This window comes from Lytechinus variegatus, chromosome 2 (genome assembly GCF_018143015.1).
Source record: "Lytechinus variegatus isolate NC3 chromosome 2, Lvar_3.0, whole genome shotgun sequence".
NCBI lineage: Eukaryota > Metazoa > Echinodermata > Echinoidea > Temnopleuroida > Toxopneustidae > Lytechinus > Lytechinus variegatus.
In genome coordinates this window covers 24,196,779-24,219,451 of record NC_054741.1, presented here as the reverse complement: position 1 = coordinate 24,219,451, position 22,673 = coordinate 24,196,779, and the positions used below count along the sequence as shown (strand labels likewise).

The window sequence follows — 22,673 nt, the reverse complement described above, 5'->3', positions numbered from 1 at the left end:
ATTTTAAAAATGTTTTGCCTGAATGTTTTAATGATTTATTTATTTTTCAAAGGGCAGTCAATAAATATGCAACAAGACACTATAATGATCTATACTTGCCAAAGTACCAATATGATTTTTCTCGTTCCATTATTAATTACAGAGGACCTATTATTTGGAATAATTTGAAATCAGAACAGAAATCTTGTCAGTCAATGTCTCTTTTTAAAAGACAATACAAATCATATCTTATTAATCAATCGTTCATTAAATAGACTTTCAGTTGCCTGTTTTTGCCCTTTTTTTATTTGGTGTATACTTTATTTATTGTTATGTTATGTTCTGGGGACTAGCCTTGATAGGCCTTTGCTGGTCCCCTGCATCCGGTACTTGTATGTTGTGCTTTCATTTGTTGTAATTGTTATCTCTAAAATTGTATTTTGCTTTTTTATCCCTTTGCCTCTTTATAATATTTGTAAATATTGTTTTATCATGTTAAATGTATGATTTTATCTTGGATGCAATAAAAGGCCATATCGGCCAATCAATCAATCAATTATTCATTCTCGGTTGGATTGGTATTGGTAAAAATACAGTAGTAGTGAACCCAGCACAGGAACCGTTAAAGAACTTGAGAGTGTGGTCTCTTTAACCAATCAGAGTGCAGTATTCTTGTTTTCAAGATGCTTAATGTACTTGGCCAATGAAGTGTGCTCTTGACCCGATTAAACCAACTTAACCAGCTCTTCAAACAAACAAAACTCCCTGATGAAGTTTAAAAATTACCTGATAATTGTTTAAACCCGTTCCCAGTTTCTCATGTTTTCTAAGTTGTTGCAGTGAATTACATGTACTTTTCATTCATAAAAACAATATTGTAAAACTAATTAGTACCACTAAACCAGTCATTCAATGGATGTTGTTTTGATATACAACAAAATGTAACATACATGTAGTCTGACTGACTACCAAATTTCCCTGAAAAAGTTTAAAAATTCCCTGATAATTGTTTACACCCATTCCCAGTTTCCCATGTTTTCTAAGTTGTTGCAGTGAATTACACATATTTTCAGTCATAAAACAAGAACGTAAAACTAATTAGTACCACTAAAACCAGTCATTCAATGGATGTTGAATTGAAAATTCAATGGATGTTGATTTGATATACAACAAAATGTAACATAGTCTGACTGAATACTATGCTTTCGACTTTTGGGCCAATCAAAATACCTTGATTTTTCCCTCATTTGAGGCATTTTCCCCTGATTTGAGGTATTTTTTAAACCAAATTTCCTGATTTTTTCCCTAACTGGAAAAAAGTAAAATAATTTTCCCTGATGGGCTGGGAACCCTGTATTCAGCTATAGCTTTATCATGATCTAAAAATCATTTGGGCTCAAACAAAAATAAAGTGTAAAAATAACTTTTGTTAAATGAAAATAATTATTTTGTAGCATGTTTTAGATCAAAAGTTTCACCTACATTACAAAATCTTGAAATAAATTCAAACACATGACCTAAAAGAATGATTGTTCTTCTTTACAATGATACCAAAATTATTAAATTTGATGAATATTTAGATCAGCAATGACCGAAATTAAGAGGTGTTTTGGTCTGCATCAAGCTCATTAAATATGCAAAACCTCTCTAGATAGTCATGAATATCACTTTTTGGGGACCTGCCTACTGACTGCATACAATATTTACCTTTACGCTTTTTCAAACTTTTCTTAGCCATTTTTAAATTTTATGGAAGAATACCTGGTATGACCTTAAATTCGCGTGTTACCTAATTTTGCACATGATCAAATCTTGAAAAACAGAAAAAGCAACCCCAAATTACTCAGAATGGTAAAATGTTTGAAGGTACATGTAAGATCACTAATTATGAAAATGGTAAAACATTGGCAAATTTTAATTTGCGTCCGCTCCAAGCCCGGGGAAGGGGGGGGCACTTACATTGAAAAGTGAATACCATGCGCGACCCAAAAAAAAACATGTAAAAAGGATGTCTTTTTCATGATAGGGCACGTTACATACGTAACGTAACAAGGGTGTCAAAAACAATAAAATAATGAAAACAGGGTATCTATTTTCGCTAGGAAAGCTAGGTGTATAGGGTCAAATTTGCGAGGGTGTAAAAAATTCAAAATAAAATGTTTTATAAAGGACGTACTTTTTGCCCCAAGAGTCAACACTATGTATTTAGAGTAAGATTTGCGCGAGATGTGGGAGGTTGGGCTGTACTAAACCCAATGATGTAGGTAAAACCGATGACCAAAGTCCGTGACATAACAATAAAAATATCGCTGTACTTGTTTAGGGGGTCAATTCAGGGAATACTTGCCAAAAGTATCGTTTTGTTTCCAATCATGTTAAGGGTAGGGTTTCACACGCCAATACTTGTCAACCTTGTTCATTGGATGAGTGGTCAAGGGGTGCATTTTCAGAATATGGAAAATACGTGTGTAGGATGCTTTTCGAGACCCCATGCATGGTCACGCATGGTATCCACTCGTCAATGGAAGTGCCCCCCCCCCATCCCCCGGGCTCCAAGTAAATCCAAACTTCTTCACAAGCTTCGAGAAATCGCCAATTTTCAAGTAGAGAGGTCTTCAAATAAGTAAAATGTGATAACAGTCAAATTTATGGCATTTGATACCATTATCTTACCTTGGCTTTGATTTGCTCGATTTCTTTTCTAAAGTAAAGGCAATGCTTTGCCTTTCCAGAACGATTGTGTGCAAATTTAAGGTCACACTTTTTTATGACATTTTTATTCACCCGAGCGCACACTAGTCGAATTTTTGAGATTGCGATAATAGTAAACTCTTGACCTAGATCTAACGTAGAGTCCACTTTATAATTCTGTCAAATTTTCAAAATCACGTGAATTTCAAGTTTGACTCTGAGATCTTGCCTTCCATTTGCCTTTAGTTTTGGTATTTAAAAAAAATTAAGATTTTGATAAATTTTTTGTGAACGTGAGAATTTTTTTATTGGAAATCAACTTCATGATAATCTTTAAAATGTGTGCAAATTATGGTCACCCATCACTCGCCCCATCATACTGAGTAGATCTAGGCTAGATCTCGTCAATGAATTGAAGAGCCCGCGCTCGCGGGGCTGACCGCTGAGCCCCGTGGCTTGGGACCCCGCTCGGCCTGTCCGGCCGGCCTGGCCCGCTGCATATTGCTGGATAGCTCTCGCTGCGGCGAGAGCGTCCCGTCTCATTAATGTTTATCTTATTTTGAACTCGAAATATACATTACATAAGCAATTAAGAAATAGATATACCTATGCTTAGTATTTTCAATTGGTCGCTACAAAATTCGTCAAAGATCTTACCGATCAACAGCTCAAAATAAAGCCAAAATCACCGTCTATCCTCAGCTTTCAGAACATAATTCCGCAAATTGGCACAGTATCGTACGGTATTCATACGTCATCATCGCACGTAGTTTTTATGCACTCATATCCAATTTGGATATCACAATTTCGTGATAAAGTTGTTCGGATTACACAGGAGCCAAATCCCGGATCTGTAGCACATTAGTTGTGCAAAGGTTGTCATCAGCTAGTCTGCGGGCACAGACCCTGATTGAAACTTTGATCAACAAGTGTATGGTCTCCACGCAAATATACTTGCAAAAGTAAATACAAAACTTGCTGTTTCACTTCAGCGAGAAATTTATTCTCATTTCCGGCTCTATATGTATTCATTTCTTACTGCGCAGCACTCTTTCAATCGATGAAGGAAAATCTTTTTGCAATTTTAAGTCTGTTTTGGTGTCATTCAAACAATTAAAAACATTGTTGCATTTATGGAAGCTGCTAATCTATATAACCATTATTGACCACCAATATTTAATGAGAAAATATACAAAATAAGCAGAGGGTTAGAAGCAGGTAGCTTAAATAGCTAAAACATGCGACTGCCATTGGCTAACTACTTAAGCTATTTCCTAAAAAAGCACTGGTATTCAGCAGCTTCTTCATTCTTTCTATAATTCTATCAATCTATCCCATTCTTCATCTTTCTCTCTCCCCTTCCCATATTCTTTCTTTCTCTCTCTTGTTCTCTCTTCCCCTCCCTCCCTATCTCCCTGAGTCTCTCCCCCCCCCTCCATCCATGTCTTCCTTGCCCCTCCCTCCCTATCTCCCCAAGTCTCTCCCCCCCCTCCATCCCTTACCTCATTCCCTCCCCCCTCCCTGTCTCCCCGAGTCTCTCTCTGCCTCCCTCCAATATCTTGAAATTCTCCAGTTTTCATTTCATTAATCTATTTTCAATCTATGTGGTAGTTTTCAACACTCTTCTTGATTTTATAATACTGTACATGCAAAATTGTGACAAACTTAATACTTGGTTCTGTCAAGTCATTTAATAAAATGTTTTATGACATAAAGCATGGTATCCAATACAGATCTATTGCACTATGATACAATATTAATATTCAGTGTCCACCTCTTCCAAATGAAAAAAAAATATAACTACAAATCCCTTGAACCAAATATACTCTATATATAAATGTACACCTTCATTTCACATCTTAGAAAACTGAACTGCCATGACTTTGTGCATATCACTGAAATACAATCATCAAAATTTGATATTTACACTTGCATGGATATGAACACAATGGAATTAAGTAGCAAGTTTGATTTAAAAAAAAACACATGAAAAGAGTTGAGCATATCGGAGTACTGAGACCACATAACTGCAAAATATATCAATGCCACATGTGAAACATATAAAGTGAATATCAAAGATAATACATGTACATGTATTTCTTTTATCCACAAAAGCCTACTAATACTTGGTGCTGTTTCATAAAGCTTTGCGTAGCTATGCGCATGACTGGAACATGCTCTTGCATGCTTAATAAGGTTCTCGCTCATTTCAATCCCCATTAATGGCTAAACTTTCCAAAATTTTTCCATCTTGTAGGAGAACAGCTTTGTCAATCTGGAGAACTGCGTATGTCAATCTGAAGCACCAAACATGATTAAAAACAAGAGTAAAATCATATTAAAAATATATCTATATAGCCTGACTGGGTTTTGACAACACTGTTCAAGTAATCGACTACCAGTATCATAACATTATTGATAATATTAAGGTATTATTGATAAGTATACATTTACTATCGTAATATGAAATGCATGTCTAAGTCACAAAATGTATCACTCTTAAAGGACAAGTCCACCCCAACAAAAAGTCGATTTCAATGAAAAGAGAAAAATCCAACAAGCATTGTCACCGAGTTGTGCGTATCACTGTCTTGTTAAAAATAAACGAAACTTTAAAATGTCATAACTTTCTTATTTTACATCTGATTTTGATGAAATTTTCAGCATTATGCTAGTTTGATTTTCTCTATTTATTCAAATCAATATTTTTCTGGGGTGAACTTCACCTTCAAATTGGAGTATAAAAACACCTCCGATTTTATCGAAGCAGACACATGACTGCATACCCTGGCTTGATCAGATTCTTCGAGAACAAAATCTCATCAAAATTAAACCAACAGCAAGAACGAACACTTGCAAATAAATATTCTTTTTATTACAAGACTGAATGGGAAAGAAACCCTCACCTATTTGTATTATCATATCTTTTTTTTTTACTTTGAGGTAGCAAGAGTGTAGTAAATACAACTGCGGAATAAATGTGCTTTAATATGCTTTTGACAAAGACTTGCACCAGAAAAATGAAAATTACTGTTGCGTACCTACCAATTCATTAACCAAACAATTCATACCCAAAAGAGTTCATTTGGAAAAAAGGTCTGTACTTAACCATTCATAGATCTTTTACAAAAAAAAGCTGATCAGAAAATTGTAATAAAAATATATTTTTTAAAGAATGTTTTAGAACAGTGGAAAAATAAACAATGTTCATATATATCAAGAGCTATATGAAATATGGTTTATGCAACATCTGAGGGACTGACTCAACAGGAATGTTAAAACAGTTTAAAAAAAAACGAAAAGAAAAAAAATCAATTATGAAGCTGAATGTCATAAGATTTTATCAACATTACATTGAAAAATAACACATACAGTATATCAATTGCTTGAATTTTGAGTAATTCAATCATCTTGGTCAAGTCAATACATCAAGTAAAAAATCTAATCTTAAAAAAAACTGCATATGCCAGTGGATTGATAGCTTGAAGAATGGATGTGGGGGTGGGGTAGCGATCTGCTCTCCTCAAAACTTGGTTTACCTTGAGAAATCCCAAAATAATTTTTGGAGGGATAAATTGTTGGTCAGAACAATTTATACCCAGCAACCTAGCAAAAATACTGGATCCTCACTTCCTTGAGCATTTAGCATAAGTGGATTCAGGCTTTGGCTTTACAACTATTCATGATGATTAATCTTATATGACTGCATCTACATTTACACATGTTGAAGCTTATTTACACATGTTGAAGCTTATAAGTCATTCAACTTCAGATAATGGAATGGGAAGGAATTATTTGACAATGATTAACTATAACACCATATGTGTTGATTTCAAGCCAATTGACTCTAATACCAAGGTTCCAAAGTATTATATAAAACGTTGCTGTACACAAGTATACTTTAATACTTATGCAAAATTTTACGTTTTGTGGCACTCATAATTCATAAAGATTTCAGAAGGGAATAACAAGATCATAATTATGGACCCTTTTAGTACTATTTCTTTATTTTGAAGGTCCAATATGAGGAATGCATGTAACGTAATTATAAGAGACCAACTGGTCACAAAACGAAAGATCCCATTGCATAAAAAGCGTAAGAAAAAACATTTGTTCTAAACAACAATATTGCACAAACATATTTGAAAATAAGCAAATAAATAAGTGAAATAGATTTTTTTTCTCGATTTTTATACCTTCAGAGAACAGGGAAATTGCCAATATGTAAATCAAAATGTTTAAATTCATTTGAATAGTTTGAATACATTCATTGCACTGACACACACTGCTCAAAATTAATTTTTAATGTTAAAATGAATAATAACCTGGGTAATTGTCCCTTTCTTATTTCAGTTAATATATCTTAATTAATCTTGCTTTCTTTATTTCTCAAAAGCACTAAAGTGCAACAATCATGATAAGACTACCCCAACCCTGTTACAACCACAAGCAATATATCAAGTTTTCTCATGTATTCAATACAGTTTAATTGAATATGAGCAATGGCAATTTGTCAAAATCTAAAATAACATCAGAATTTATAGGATAGTTACAGACCCAATTTCTGAAATATAAACATCTATACTAATTGCCTATCAAGATCAGTTCCTACTTCCTTCCATGGAGGTTTATGTTGTATCATTTCATTTTCACAAAAAAGGTGACCAGATACCCTACAATGGTTACACCAATAAAGAGTCATTTATGAAATATCTTTGGAAATGAGCACTGATTTCAACTTATCCACTTACAGGATTTCTCTTTTGTATTCTAACATAAAGAATGAATAAATGCACCTTGGGCTAATGTCCTTGAGCATATCAATAACCTGCATTTGCTGCTCTCTACCCAAGTGGAGTATGGCATCTTGTAAAAGAAAATAATTCAAAATGCTCAAGCACCTTGTGAGGAAGCTCTGCAAAGACTTACCTAATTGTAATGAGCACTCTTTATCAAAATGATTGAATAGTACATGGCATTGGTTTATTACCATAATCATTTTACTAATCCAGTCATATCTCTCAGACAGGAAATCATTTTCTATGTATAGACCCAGATGAGCTGAAAGTCACCAAGTAGAAATGATACCTTGAATGCAGTGAGCGCTGTTGATAAAGCTCTAGCTTGAGCTAAAGGGGGGATAGCAATAGTTGCACTTTGTATCCTATGGCAAAAAGCTCTATATAAATATGACTACTATTATTATTATAGTTCTAATCAAAGGAAATCTTACCCCTTTTTGCATTGAAAAAAAAACTGTTAGCAAATATGTGGAGTAAAATTAAAGGAACTGTGAACATGCCAGCATGAAAATCAATAATCATGAAAAAGGTAGCATTTACAGCATGTTAAAACCTCATTTGTGATACGATTAGAAGAACCCACTCTGGTACAGCAAACAGGTCACCCCTTCAGACGGGACAGCAAGGGGCATCGATCATAAGAATGACATCAATGCCGTAGAGTTCCAGGAGGTCAACAATGAAAGCGCGGTCACCGATGGGATCCAGCCCCATGGCCTTCATGTGGTCGTTGGTAAGAGACTTGTCTTCCGTGCTTGAAATCTCATGTAACGTCTGGAAGATGTGGTTGTTTTGTTCAAGGAAGAAACTGAAGAAACAAGAATGGATTTATTAACAGGGAATCATGATCAACAAAATATGACAGGACTTTAAGACACTGATTTGTGTAACTGATAAAATGATGGAATATTGTTACATACTTTGAATATTTCGCTCTTTGCACGCTGAATTAATTTTAGGGGGATAATAATGACAATTGTTTCTATATCTTTTTCTTTAATTCAAGATATCCATATTGCACCATTGATACACATTATTATTATATAGATGTCATCCAAGAACTGTTGCCTTTAATTAGCTTATCTAATTTGAAGGTAGGGGAGAAAACTAATTATTATGATTGTTGAATTTAATTGTACGAATGTGCAAAATTTCAACATCAGCGCGCAAAATCACTGCCAAAATCACTGTCAGGCATTACTAAAAAAAAGGATCTATCTCTTGTACAGAGAACGGTTCTAAGCTCACTTCAGGTAGTTGTTTATGAAGCAACTTTGCATGAGAAAATTTTCACTGATAATCGTTATAAGTTAATGAATTTCTTGCATCTAATTGGATGAAAAAAAATTTGTTGGTAAAAATCACCAACAAGATGGTTCATGAAACTCTCAATAGATGGAAAAGATAAAACCATGTAAACCCCCCCCAAACTAAACCTAACCTTGTTTCCATTAAACATGTAGTCAACAGCAACTTCTAGATATCTATAACCAACTTACTCTTGACTAATCATACAGCACCATTTCAGTAGCTTAAGGCCTGGTCCCACTGGCCGACGGACACAAAGTGTATTCATAACGGATACAGCAGAGAAGTAAAATTTCGGGGTGGCTCTATCCGCTCCAGACAATGAACAGAGTGGACGAACAATGAAATCACAGTGGACGGATGCTTGATGGATATAGAGCGTATGAAACAAGTATGCAAAGAGTACACAATGGATAGGCCTACATAATGTTTTCCAATGGAAGACGAGATTCTTTTCCGTTTTACATCCACTCTGCATTCGTTATTTTTATAATAATGATGAGAGTATTAATGAAACTGGGCTTTGTCCTGAACCTACTTGGCAAAGATCTCATCATCCTCTTCTGAGCTGGGTTCTACACCCTGTTCCCTAGCATTGAAGACTGCTGTCGCCCTCTGGTTGTTGAGCCTCATGAACTTCTCCTTGTCCACCTCATTGGGCCTGAGGAGGTCCTTCAGGTTGGCTGCATGGGTCGTCACGTTCTGGTTGTCGACGTAGACGTCATACAAGCTCTGCTTCTCCTGGAAGATCTTCTCTGTTGTGCCTGTTAAAAGCAAAGATATCGGCATTAAACTGGAATGCGATTAAACCAGTTTTAAAAACTGCCTTTCTCTATAAAGACTTTGTAAGGACCATCATTACCACCATCCAAGAAGAATGGTTCCTCAATAGTGCATGTACATGTATGAAAGCAACCTGTCCACAAAGAACCCAGGCATGCATATAATGACCATTTTTCTGTCTTTTCTTCCTTGAATGGTCTGCAATCTACAAACAAGGTTTAATTAAACACTGCAGAGCAACAAAGTGTAGCCCAAATACTATCTTATGTGCCAAAAGCAGACAATGCAACAGATGATTTCAAAATTTGACCTCTGACTTTACTGGTAGATGCCATGAGTTAATTTCTTTGAATTTGAATTCCCCAAATGTGAGTAAAACCTTATGCAACATTTGAAAAGTGATAGTGCTTACCCTAATGAAAATATGGGAATGATCGTCTGAGAAAAGTTGCTAATGATCGAACTGGCTTATTGAACATGTAAATTTAAAAAGTAGTCTCTGAGAAATATTGGTTCTCGTCAGAAGTTTACATCATTAAAATGACAAATGTAAAATCATATGTTTATAAAAGTCAAGAGGTGTGTGGCCACTGGGATCCTCATTACAAATACTTACAAGCAATGTAGGACATTTCTGATTCCAAGGTGTCAATATCCGCAATATTAACATAAAAGTATGGCTTCTGTTCAATAGCTGAATTGAGGATAACATCATGGTGGCTCATCAGACTTGCACAATATACTGGATGTAATGAAACAAAATAAATATACCTTAACATATATTTTTCAATGTGTGATTACAGCCGTAAGAGAAAGAAAGAGAGAGCAAGAAATCAATGAAATAGATACTATTTAAATCAATCGTTTTCAAAATGAACAATATAGCATATGTTGCATTTTATGTTTTGCATTAAAACAAAGGAGGGGGAGCTATCAATATACATACTAGGCCTAATACATACCATAATAAAAAACCTCACATGTTTAGAACTGGAAACTGTATTTAGTTCAGATTCATACATCAATAGGGCCATGTTTCACAAAACATGTTTTCAAATACAAGCTCTAAGCTTAGTGCTGCAAGTCAGGCGGCATGTTCGGGTTCGGTTCGGTTCGGCAGGGTTCGGCAATTTTTTTCCGAACTTTGGTTCGGTTCGGGGTTCGGCAATGAATGCCAAATTAAATTTAACATATAAAAAATAAAGATCGCCGACCTTCAAACAAGTAATCTCGTGCATGATCCGTCATGTATTAATAATAAATTTTGTTTCTAAAAAGAATAGTTAAGATAATTGTTGAACTTTCTTTTGTTTTAATTAACAAAAAATAAGTTATTTCTACTTTCATTTTTAAAATGAAAATAAAAAAAATCAAAAGAAAAAAATATTGATAACGAGAGAATCAGGACAGAAACAGAATTACAAAGATCAGAATATTTTTTTCACGATTATTTCATGTAGCTATGATCATGATCGATTACGATGTGATTGCCAACGCAGCTTCTCAAATTAGAAAGTGTTGATCGGGAATGTCGAAATAGTAGACAAACAACCTCCACTCAACTGTTATTATACCGGTAAAATTCACATTCCAAAGAATATGAGTGTTTTAGAAAGTCCCCATTTTCTGAAAAGTGGTAAAATCTGGTTAATGAATTACTTAAAAGATAAAATATCAGTCCATTCTTGGTCCAGAAAGATCGACGCTACGTGACTTCAAACATATTTCTAACACGAAAATGAGTACATGGGACTGTACTGTGTATTTTAGTGTTGTGAAATCACTCGGCGTTGATCGTCAGAACTAAGACGGAACTGATAATTTATCATTTCATTCTCAGTAATTGGCCAGATTAAACCACTTTTAAGAAAATATTGACAATGGAAAAACGTTTCAAGTTTGGAATACGAATTTTACCTGTATAATAGCGACCGAGAGCAGGTTGTTTGGACTTCCTGTTTCAACTTTCCTTACCAACCATTTCCGGAACATCGATCAGGGAACATGCGTTGATTTGGTTTGAATTTTATCTTTTTTTGTTTTTTTTCACCCTCATTCCTTCATCTCTTATTTATTTATCTTTTATATTAATATGGAAATTTCAGAAGGTGGAATATATATACTTTACCATTACTTTGTCAGTCACAAGGAATTAATTTATGTCTTTTTTTAATTAAATGTACATCCCATTACAGCAATACGTAATTCAACTACACTTTTTAACTGAGTTTAGCTTAAAATGACCCCACATTTTTATAAGGAAAAAATATATTCATGTTTAAGCCTGGGACGATTGTCATTATTACCATTCGATTATTTCCTGGAAAAATAATTGAATGATTCGATTGTTCGTCGGGAATCACGTCTTTTAAGTCACAATAGTTGTCCTACTTTATGGTGACCCCCCCCCATGAAGAAATCTCCATCAAAGTCACATGTTTAGCATAAATGAGGCCCTTTTCCATGATTTTTTTATATCAAAAGAAACTTCATGAAATGAGATTAAATCTTTCAGTTTATTGTTCCAATGAAAATCTTTCCTAAATTAATACTGGTACCCTGGTATTATGCATTCATCCCTCCAAGTGCCACACCCCTGCATATAAATGAATCAGCCCCGCCGAGTCCAAAGACGTAAACAACTCATTCATGAAGTATATTCTTTGAGACTGAGCCCAGGTGGAGCATTTCACTTGAAAATTTTCTAACCTTGCCCACACCATGTCCCCGCCTCCACTTGTGGCACTGCCCACGATGCTACACATGTATTAAAAAAAATATTTCATTTGAAATACCTTTCAAAATAACGATTTTTTTTATCATTTGAACCTACATGTATAACTGGGTCTATTTTTGGAGACTAGTCGAGAAAGTACTGGTGAAGGCGGGCGCGTGTTGGAATGTAGTTTTCATTGGTTGAGGGGGATATAAAAAAGGTTGCATTGTTCTGAAACATGAAAGAAATTCTCCGGCTCCCACCCCTATCCTTCCCTCTCTCTTTCCCTCACACGCACACACACACACACAGATGGGGGAGGGGTCAATTTATTTCTGAAGTCATGACCTTTCCTGATAAGGGAACCACATGCCTTCCGCTTCTTTGTTTCCCAAAGTTTCATTGGCTATCCGAAGGTCCAATCAGCTCAAGTGAGCTGGTTATGTGTTTACTTATTATTGTGCACGCACACAATGACTTATTTTGTGTATGAGGGCAAGGTCGGGTGGGATTAACATTTTCGGAGCGCTATCATGTTGGTATGTAACTGTGAATGTGATACAATCATTGATAATTTTTGAAACATTACTTCGGTAACATAATTTTTAAACCTGTAAAAACAGCTGTCATCATTGTTTTCTTGTCATTTTATTTTTATTACTTGGGTATTAGAGTTATCCCAACGTCATAATCGGGATCTGCCGAACATTCGATTAGTGTAAATTTTGCTAATCGATTGGTGATTGGCGGCATGCCAATCGAACCATTCGATCAATCGATGTTTACTCCCAGGCCTATTCATGTTTATAAAAAAATTGAAAATGATAAAAATTTAATCAAACACGAGACCGAAACTGTCATACTTTGTCATTTACGAGGAATGAATTTATGTCTGGTTCTTTTTCTTTATTAAATACAAAATGATTAGGTCCGATTACGATCACGATCGATTACGGCAATACGTAATTACACCACACTTTTATACCGAGTTTAGCTTCAAAATGCCCCCTCATTTTATCAAGAAAAAATATATTTATGTTAATAAAATATTCTTAAGTTGATAACAGTTCAATCAAAGACAAGATGCGAGCTATCATAGTGGATTTTAAAAATATATTGAGTGGAATTCTCTTTGTGCACAATCACTAACCAATATATATTTTATTAATTTTATACTTAAATCTATGTAGTCATCGCATTCACGCATTGCATACAAACATACTTTTTTTTTTACCGAACTTCCGAACCAGGCCTTTGAGTTCGGTTCGGTCCGGTTCGGAAGTGCCAAGTTCGGCGAACTTCCGTTCGGTTCGGCGGTTCGGCTGCAGCACTATCTAAGCTACTGTTACGAATGACTGAATTGGTGCAATTTCAGAGGCAATTTATTTCTATTATAATTGAAATTTAGTATTTGTTACTGATTTGTGAAACAAGGTCCATGAACATTTCTTACCTTTATAACAAACAACGCCTATAGGCGGTGGTGAAAAGAAGAGAACTCTCTTTCTTAATAAGATAAATTTCCACAATGTAAAGATTTGCTCTCCAAAGAAACTAAGAAATTGACTGAAGCATCCAGCAGGGTGTGTGATCTTTAAGAAGGAAAATGAGAGAAAAAAAAGAAACAAATTATCATTGGATTTTTTTTAGCTGGTTCTTAATACCAGGTTATAGATAAGCTGTCTTTAACAACCACCTTCTGATTTAGTTATTGATTTTTTTATTGACTTATTTCAATTGACGATGCCATAATAATTTTTATGGCCATAAGTAAGTTGAAAAGGAGGGAATTATATTCATTATTATCATTTATTTGGCCATAAAAAATACAAATATTGTACAATGTAATTGAATAATTAAATGGATAAGTAGAAATGAAAGAAAAGAAGAAAAGAGTAAGAAAATGTTTTTTCCATGGGCCAGGGCTCGGAAAAGTAAAATTCAGTACTATTGCCCAGAGGCATGCGAGCCCTCATGGAAAAACCATTGATTCTTTTTTTAATGATTATATCCCTCTCAGCCAGCTATTTGCCTCCCAGAACATGTGATCCCCAACATACCTTCATATGTGGACGGTGTTCGTCTGAGCTAGGAGGAGTTAGTTGAGAAGAATTGACTACTGTTGATGCATTTTGATGAAGAGGACTTGAAGAACTATGTAAGACCGAAGCTATACCTTCCCATGATGAGTCTCTGGAGAGAGGCAAGGAAGCTTTGTGATCACCGAAGAATGCTTCCAGATCCTCATACCTTCCTGGGGAATGCAAGAGATGTCTGAAAGAAATGCAGAGTATATGCCTTCAAGATACTTTCATATACATGTATCATACCACCATAAAAGTGAGGATATGTTCCAACTACAAAAAACTAAGAGCTTCCAAGATCTTTAAATTGATTTGTCGAGTGTTATCGATATGAATTACTTTTACAATCATAAACAAATAACATACATACACATCAAGGTACCAGTAAAAATCACATAACAAAGAATGTACGAACATGTACATAAAATTTATAAATCACTTCAACATGTCTGAATGGTTCTATCATGGTTCTTTCACTTTAGGAGGTCACATGCTAGACCCCCCCCCTCCTGAACCATACTATTGCATTTTGACTGTCATTAAATTCTGAGATTGATAGTGCCACAAAGATCGCGATGTCCTCACCTGACTTGGTGTTCTAAGAATTTCATATGTCTGTGTAGCATAGTGTAGGATGTTGATAGGACGCCAACAGATTTCATTCTTGCTCCCCTCTCAGCTGCACTCTCAACGTGCATGTTCTCAAAACAGCTCAGACCATAGTACCTGTCTTTCCTGAAGTAACTGTATGAATTAATAAGTGTGTCAGAAATTTTCAGAAGGCCATAATAAAAAGTCCCTTCTACATATCTCTAAAGCCTGTCCCAATAAAGAATTAATCTATATACATGTAGCTTTTATCTCCTCTTTCTTAAAATTCATCTGAATCAAACTTGACAGCCTTCAGTAGTATTACAAACAAGACACAGGATGATCAGGGCCCTGTCTTACAAAGAGTTACATAATCCAATAAATCGTAACTATGGACGGCCAGCAATGTCAACATCTATTATGCATGTTTGTTCAAAATATTTTCAGCTATGATGTATATTCATGCATTCATTGTTTTCTTCAAAATTCACTGTGCTTCTCTTTGCATACAGAGGATATTGTGAAAGTTTTTTGTAGAAAAAATTATGACACTGATGTATTTCCATAGTTATGATTGATCGGATCAATCGTAACTCTTTGTAAGATGGGGCCCTGATAACACACATTTTAATTAGGAGATTTTTTTAAAAATTATCAAAAAGAGAAAATAGTAATTTGCATTTATGTAGTTACATAGAAATAATGAGTCCTAAGAAAGTTTACACAGATAATTTTCTAAGGTTGAAATATTTGAATAATCTACCAGGGTAAACATATTTGAAGTGATGTTTATTAAGAATAGCTTACAAAGTGATAAACTGTAAAATATGATATCTGTGTTGATAGATACATGGGTGCAGCAGCAGTAAGCAAAGTTGACTTAATGCAATGATCTTACATGAAATCTGTGAGGACGGTATGTGACCCACTTGCCATAGCTTTAAACTCCACTCCATCAAGATTGATATCATTGGGCAGACACCACTCCACTATATTACCTGAAAAAGAAAATAACATAAAACATGTCAACTTTATATACGAATACTTACAGCCTTGTGTTAGAAAATCAAAGCTTAACTATCTTAGCATACTCTAAAAAAAATTATTGCTGTTTAATGAGAGAAGCTCAATTTCAGTTTCAAAGAGTACAAATATGTAAACTTCTCTATACTTTCATGTAAATAATGTTGTGTTGTCGTTGGGATCTATTCAACCAGACTTAAATGATACGAATCAAAGCAAGATGTAGAGTTCATATATATTTCATAAAGATAACATGATGATGATGATGACAATACATGAGTAAATCTGATGGTGACTGTACTCTGAAGTATATAAAATAGACTCTGCAAACTGATGTAAACCCCTCAAAAAGAGTTTTGCAACTCAGATTTGAGGGATGATATCTTTTTGGTTAATGAAGTATAAAAGATGAAACTGGTATCATTGGAAAGCTGAATTATTCTTCTTTACAATGACATGCCATTTGCTGTGATTATGTAATCATGGAATATGCAATCACCCTGAACATCGAGAAAGGTCAGAAGTGAAATGTTGCAAAATGCATTGATTTCTAACAAGAGTCTCCATTTCTATAGAATTTCTACCTTGCAGGCAACAATGAATGCATGCATTCGGTCCATCCTCGAAACAATTGGAAATTCGCTATTGCAAACGACGCAACATTTCATGTCTAACATTGCTGCGTATTATCATGTCTGTGTATTTCATGATAACACTAGCATTACAAATGACACATGATTGTAAAGGAGAATAATCATGCTTTCTAAAGATATCACTTTTACACATGATGATGGCACATTAAGAAAGTTATTAGCACTCAAACTTGCAGTTTGAGTTGCAGAACTCAAACATGACATGGCAACGAATTTTGCAACATTTCATTTTTTACATTGCTGCATATTTATCATGTCTGTGTATTTCATGATAACACTAGCATTACAAATGACACATGATCGTAAAGAGGAATAATCATACTTTCCAATGATACCACTTTTACATATGATGATGGCACACTAAGAAATTTATTAGCACTCGAACTTGAGTTGCAGAACTTATTTTGAGGGGTTTAGTATAAAATGTAAACACTTCTGTAGCTCTAAACTCGACCTCTGATATATTTGCATGCTGAAGCCAATCTAAACTGTAATCTAAACTCCAATCTCTATTCTGACTTAGGCCAAAGAGATGTTGGTCAACCTTGGATGCTTGACCAAAACAGTCTGTAGGCCTACATCATAACTTTACTCTGAATGGGGAGTGGACCTTTTAGTGTGAAGGAGAAATGTAGTAAATAAAACCCGAATGTACGTGCGTCAGGAGTTTAGCTGAAAGACGAATGAGTACCGGTAATACTTTCTAAAGAAAGTTGGAGTTGGTAAACATATAGTTTTCTCTTTTACTTCCTGTAGAAATATTGATTATGTTTAATATATTATTGAAAATGTGAGATATGTCTTATCATCACTTAACAATAATTATATTGAGGATAGGTTCAATACAAATAATACCGAGTATACCGAGGGTTTTTTTACCCGACTACTAAGAAAGCATGAATGCCTGTGAGCAAGCAACCAGGGGACCAACGGCTTAAGGTCCTCTCCGAGGGACCTGGTAATGAAGATAAATGCCTTACCAAAGGGAACTAGTGCACCACTTGGGAATCGAACCCGGGTCACCGGAATAAAAAACCCCTGCTCTACCGACTAAGCTAATATGCAACTGCTTCTGAGGCAATCTTCTGACCTTCATAAGTTCAGGAAATGACACAAAATTAGCACAAAAAACACCTGCTGTTGATCACCTGTTACTATAGGGGGGTACATTTGCATGATTTGGGTGGCTGAAAGGGAGTTGTGGTAGAAACACATGAACAGCAAGTTCATCTGTACTAGTAGACTAACACATGTTAGGCTTTAGTTTTAGAAAGACAAAACCTTCCATGAGCCTGATGATTTACTAAGTAATTATCACACTCCTTCATTTATCACTTATCAATGAATCCAAATTCTCTCACTTGCTCACTGATTCTTTTGTTTGTCTTTCCATTTATTTCATCTCTTCCTACACAAGTAGCGTACGCATGATTTATAACACGGGGGGTTCGAGTTGAATGAAAATCTGAAAAGCAAAAAAAAAAAAGTTTTCGAAAAAATCTGAGGGGGAGGGTGGAAAACTGTAACCCCCTCCCCTGCGTATGTGCCTGTCATTCATATACTAACCCATCTCGATCGGCCATTTTTGTTATGAATTGTAACAAAATGGCCGATCGAGACTGGGGTAGAAGGAGAGAACTTTTTGTTTTTTTGAGGTTCCAGTCTGTGCCCGGATGTCAGGAAAACTGCCACTCGTTAGACCTTCATCCATATAATCGTGGTCAGCATGTCACTGCATAGTTTCTGTTTTCACAATTCATTTGGAGAAATATTTAGACCATAAATCACACTAGTCCCGTATGGTCAAATACACGGTAAGCCCTGGGCTCCCGTCGTGCGCGGGCGGGAGCTCCCTGGGTTATTCACATACATACATGCATCACATTCTTTTCTTTCTTTAGAGGGGGGGGGGGGGGGGCTATGGGCCTAAGTATAATTTATATGCCTGTAGACTTAACGTTAGTCATGATGTTTATCGGAGAAGGAACTGTCACTTGTTGTGTCTGTCAGAACAAGCCAAAATATTATTAATAATAAAAAAGAAAATGTTCTTGGTTATTTTACATGCAACAAAATAGGTTCCCAAGGCCAAGAGGCCAGAGGCAAGACAACATTGTGTCATTGTGATGATTCCACGACCACACAAGCACCTCTCTCTTAGGTGATCCCTCGGCCCTCCACTGTTTTGGAGATTCGTCTTGCCAATCTAATTCACCAAACTTCTACTACGGACTACGGTCTGTATAAATGTATTGGAGCTCCACCCGGCCGGGGCCCCGTAGTTCAACGGGGCAGAAGCGGCAGAGCTTCACTGCTGGGATGCAGCTGTCATTTTGTCAAGTAACAGTGGCGAGTGAAATTCAGCTCAGCACATCAACTTACCCGATCGGGTGTCAAAAGCCACGACAAAAATCGCGACAATATCATCTGATTCTTGTACTCTGTCATTTTCTGTGTCCTTTCTTTCTTCACAACTTTCCGATCTAACAGAAGGATGTCTTGCTTGAGTGTTTGGAGTGAGAACTTCAACAGAATCGTCTTCAATATTCACCAACAACGGCGACTTGTCGCTGGAGGTCGCCATTTTAGCTGTAACGTGTGACGAAACTGAGGTCATCGCACTATGGAGCTGCCTGGATCATCAGTGGACCAATCAAATTTCGAAACTGTGCAAACTCAAGCGTACTTTTAAAACTCTTGACCAATCATAACGAACTAATATCCCATTCAGTCAAATATCATTACCTGGTAGTCTCTTTTTATTTATTTCATTCTTTTTGCTGTCTTTCTTCCTCCCTTTTTTCTTTCTTCCTATTTCCATTTCTTTCTTTCTTTCTTTATTTATTTATCTAAAAAATTCTAGAGTGATTGTCAATATATTTTATAGAAAGAAGAACCTGTTTTCAAGTTTTATACTTGAAAATATAATACAAAATATACAGAATGTTAGAAGTTGGAATTGTAGGAAATGTTCTCTGCTGAAAATTACCTTGGTTACTAGACATGTACAATATTTGCTCCTTCTATTGGTCAGTAACCCTTAGCTTGTGGGGATGTAATAATTTTGACATGGATGTGCAGAAAGCAATCATGGATGCTCAAAAATGTACTGATAGTATGGTATGACAAGGGCAGATTCTGTCAAATTATTAAATGCCTTAAATTTGAGATTGATCAGATCAAACATTTTGTTTTCATGTGAAATGTGAACACACATTTCTTTTGGAAGACTCAATTCAATGGCCAAATGTTAACAATTTTCTGAAATAATAAGGAACAATGGAAGCAAATGAGTGGAAAGGTATTGTGGTTATTTGGAAGAGATACATTTATTGACTGACCCAGATTTGAAACTGAAGATATATTACCAATACTTTCCTTTTGTAAGGCAATAGTTTTCATTACTAGGTGATCATGCAAACACAATATATCGTTGATGATTCTACGAACCAGATCAAACCTGGTCTCCAACACATAGTTTTGAGATAATCGTGTTCAAAGTTTGGATGTTTTTCAGACACTCATAACTTCGTGCTAAAGCATACATTCTATTCTTTTATAATATATGAAATTTTGTCTGCGATTCGTATTCATTCTTTCTATATTTGAAGTGAAGCGCATGTATGCATCTCAGAAGCTGCTCATTTTTACCAAAAATAGGGGGTTTGAGTCACTTCATAAAATCATGCGTACCATTCGCACTGTTTCTTAGCAGCACAAAACCACGGTTTAAGCCAGTCAGTAAATTATTCATGCCATGTGCATGTTTTTTTAGAGGCACATACCACCTATGCGCTGCCTACGCGCAGCATCTAGGTGGGGTCTTTGACCTGTGTGCACCATTCCAGAGACTATAGTACACAAAAAATGGTTTAAGCCAGTTTGTAAAATCAAAGGAAGGGGTTGAGCCAGTTCGTAAGAAATTTAAATATGCTCTTATTCTTTAAATAATTCAAATTTTGATCTGAAATTTGGCAAATCAATAGAGTGAATCACAGGCTTTCAGAATATGCAAAAAATAAATTTTGAAAATTTGACCAAAAATTAGGTTTGAGCCGGTTCGTAAAATCACAGACGATATATCAATCAGTGCTCTTATTGCCGACAAACCAGCATCCAAGCTTTTTGGCAGTCTGGTTTAATAATAATCACTAAACCACTATAACTGATAAGTTGTGACAGAAAAAAAACAAAACAAAGGCAAGTGAGTAATTATCAATTTTGTTTAATAATTAAAATCTTTTGTTAAAAAGAATATTAAATGTCTACATGAACACTCATATCTGTAGTCATTCAATATGATTTTCTGCATGGATATTGCTTTCATTAAAAAAAATCACCAGGGTTTGTCTAATTCTTTATCACAAAATATATGACATATGTCTCTGAATCATCAATACTACAGACAAGTTGTTTTAGGTTCAAAACATTATTTTGAAGAAAAATTACTGTAAGGATAATAATCACCTCATATTACAGTGAATTTGAACACAAGTTTACATTTCTCACTGGACTATTGTAGGTTTTCAAAATCTACTAACATTTATTGATGAGGTCTCCAAGAGATTTCTGTCAAATGAAACTAAGCTCTTTGCTTATGGACTGGTACAATTTTAAGTAATTGAAACTTAAATAATAATATAATATGTGACATTGACATAGTGCTTGATACAAATGTCTCTAAACGCTGCATGCTATTATCCCGGCTTTAACACGGCTATCCTAATAGGATGCTTCAGCATTCAAGGAATTCCTTCCTACGGGTAGCCATTTACTACACCTGGGTGGAGAATGGCAAACATAGATAAATGCCTTGCCAAAGGACCCGAGTGCTGCGGTGGGATTTGAACCCCGGGCTTTGTGGTTCAAAGTCTGGAGACTTATCCACTGAGCCAACACCACAACTTTATCTTAGTTGGAGAATTATCATATTTTTTAATTAATGTGATCCATACATTATATTAAAAAACAAACATTTTTCTTCTTAAACAAACAACATATAACTGCAAATTCAACATCTCTAGCAATACATGTCCAAAATCTCCAACTGGAGTGTGAAAAAAAATGAAAGTGAATAGTAATGAAAATCATAATGTTGTATAAGACTAACATAGTCAGTGGGGGATCCAAGATTTTCAAAGGTGGTATAGAGGGGAAAGTATCACAAAAGCAATGTGGAAGTCTATGGAAATATTAGAACTTAAGGAAAAAAAATGCAAAAAGCTCAGCTAAAAGGCCTGGGGTGGCAACTAATCCAACTATCCCTTAATCTGTTAACATGATAAAGAACAAACATTTTTCACTATTTATGTAACATTTTCCTCAAGTTATTAATAAATTTCTCCTACATGACGAGAACAAATCTCCAAATTATCGATCAGCCTTTGGAAATATATCATTACAGCCAGTACAGAAATTTTACATATTTTTTTTCTTTAATTTTCAAAGCAATGAGTAACATTGAATGGACAGAAAACCGGGTCATTTTTCATTGCCATCAAAGTCAATTCATAAGATCCTGTAATTATAACTATAGAAATAGTGGCACTGACTTGAAGAGAGCCAATATTCAAAGAATTCTTGCATTTCTTTTATTGAAAACATGTTTAATTAAAAAAAAAGAACACAGAATTTTCATATGGTATGGTCTGTATTCAAGCAAAACTTGAAATTTGGTGATATCAGTAGAGTTAGGGCTAGTTGTTGTCACTGAAAAAGTCACTTGTTTTGACTTGAACAAATCTATTACCCCATTAAGCCTGGTTATATTTAAGCTCATCATAGAAATGAATATTGACCAAAAAATCAATTAAAACATTCTGAACGCTAAATAACAGACAAAAATGTGTTAAGTAACAACATTAAGAAAAAGGAATTCTAGCCACCTGCTATTAAGACCAAATAAGGCAAATGAAAACAAAAATCTAGTAATTAAATCATATCTCCACCAAAATATATCAAGAAAACACCTGTAACAAATATCTCCTGCGCTTGAATTACATATGAAAACTCTAGAGAAGAATTAATCACAAAAATCCTAAAA

General features: G+C 35.1%; 2 protein-coding genes across 3 annotated transcripts in view; both read right to left on the bottom strand.

The window, feature by feature from the left end:
- LOC121407650 (zinc finger protein 64-like) overlaps positions 1 to 3,404 on the bottom strand; it is a 49,539-nt gene extending 46,135 nt beyond the window's left edge. For both annotated transcript variants that reach the window (XR_005968938.1, XM_041598824.1), the window contains exon 1: positions 3,328 to 3,404. The gene's annotated coding sequence lies outside the window, so the exon portion shown is untranslated. The remainder of the gene's footprint in view (positions 1 to 3,327) is intronic.
- Positions 3,405 to 7,951: 4,547 nt separating this feature from the next.
- LOC121407649 (DENN domain-containing protein 11-like) lies at positions 7,952 to 19,233 on the bottom strand. The gene is made up of 8 exons (XM_041598822.1): positions 19,013 to 19,233; positions 15,853 to 15,952; positions 14,949 to 15,107; positions 14,340 to 14,553; positions 13,733 to 13,871; positions 10,180 to 10,305; positions 9,319 to 9,544; positions 7,952 to 8,280 (listed from the first exon to the last, which is right to left on the bottom strand). The coding sequence occupies exons 1-8, from the start codon at positions 19,212 to 19,214 to the stop codon at positions 8,082 to 8,084; spliced, it is 1,365 nt and encodes a 454-aa protein (XP_041454756.1). The 5' UTR covers positions 19,215 to 19,233; the 3' UTR covers positions 7,952 to 8,081.
- Between the last annotated feature and the right edge of the window lie 3,440 nt (positions 19,234 to 22,673).

What these genes read in the sequence shown, in the direction of transcription:
- LOC121407649 (XM_041598822.1), bottom strand. Translation starts at nt 19,214, where the DNA reads ATGGCGACCTCCAGCGACAAGTCGCCGTTGTTGGTGAATATTGAAGAC. An exon ending in GGCTTTTGACACCCGATCGG is followed by an intron (nt 15,953 to 19,012) that starts GTAAGTTGATGT and finishes TTTCTTTTTCAG; the next exon opens with GTAATATAGTGGAGTGGTGT. An exon ending in GATGATGAGATCTTTGCCAA is followed by an intron (nt 8,281 to 9,318) that starts GTAGGTTCAGGA and finishes TTGTTTCTTCAG; the next exon opens with TTTCTTCCTTGAACAAAACA.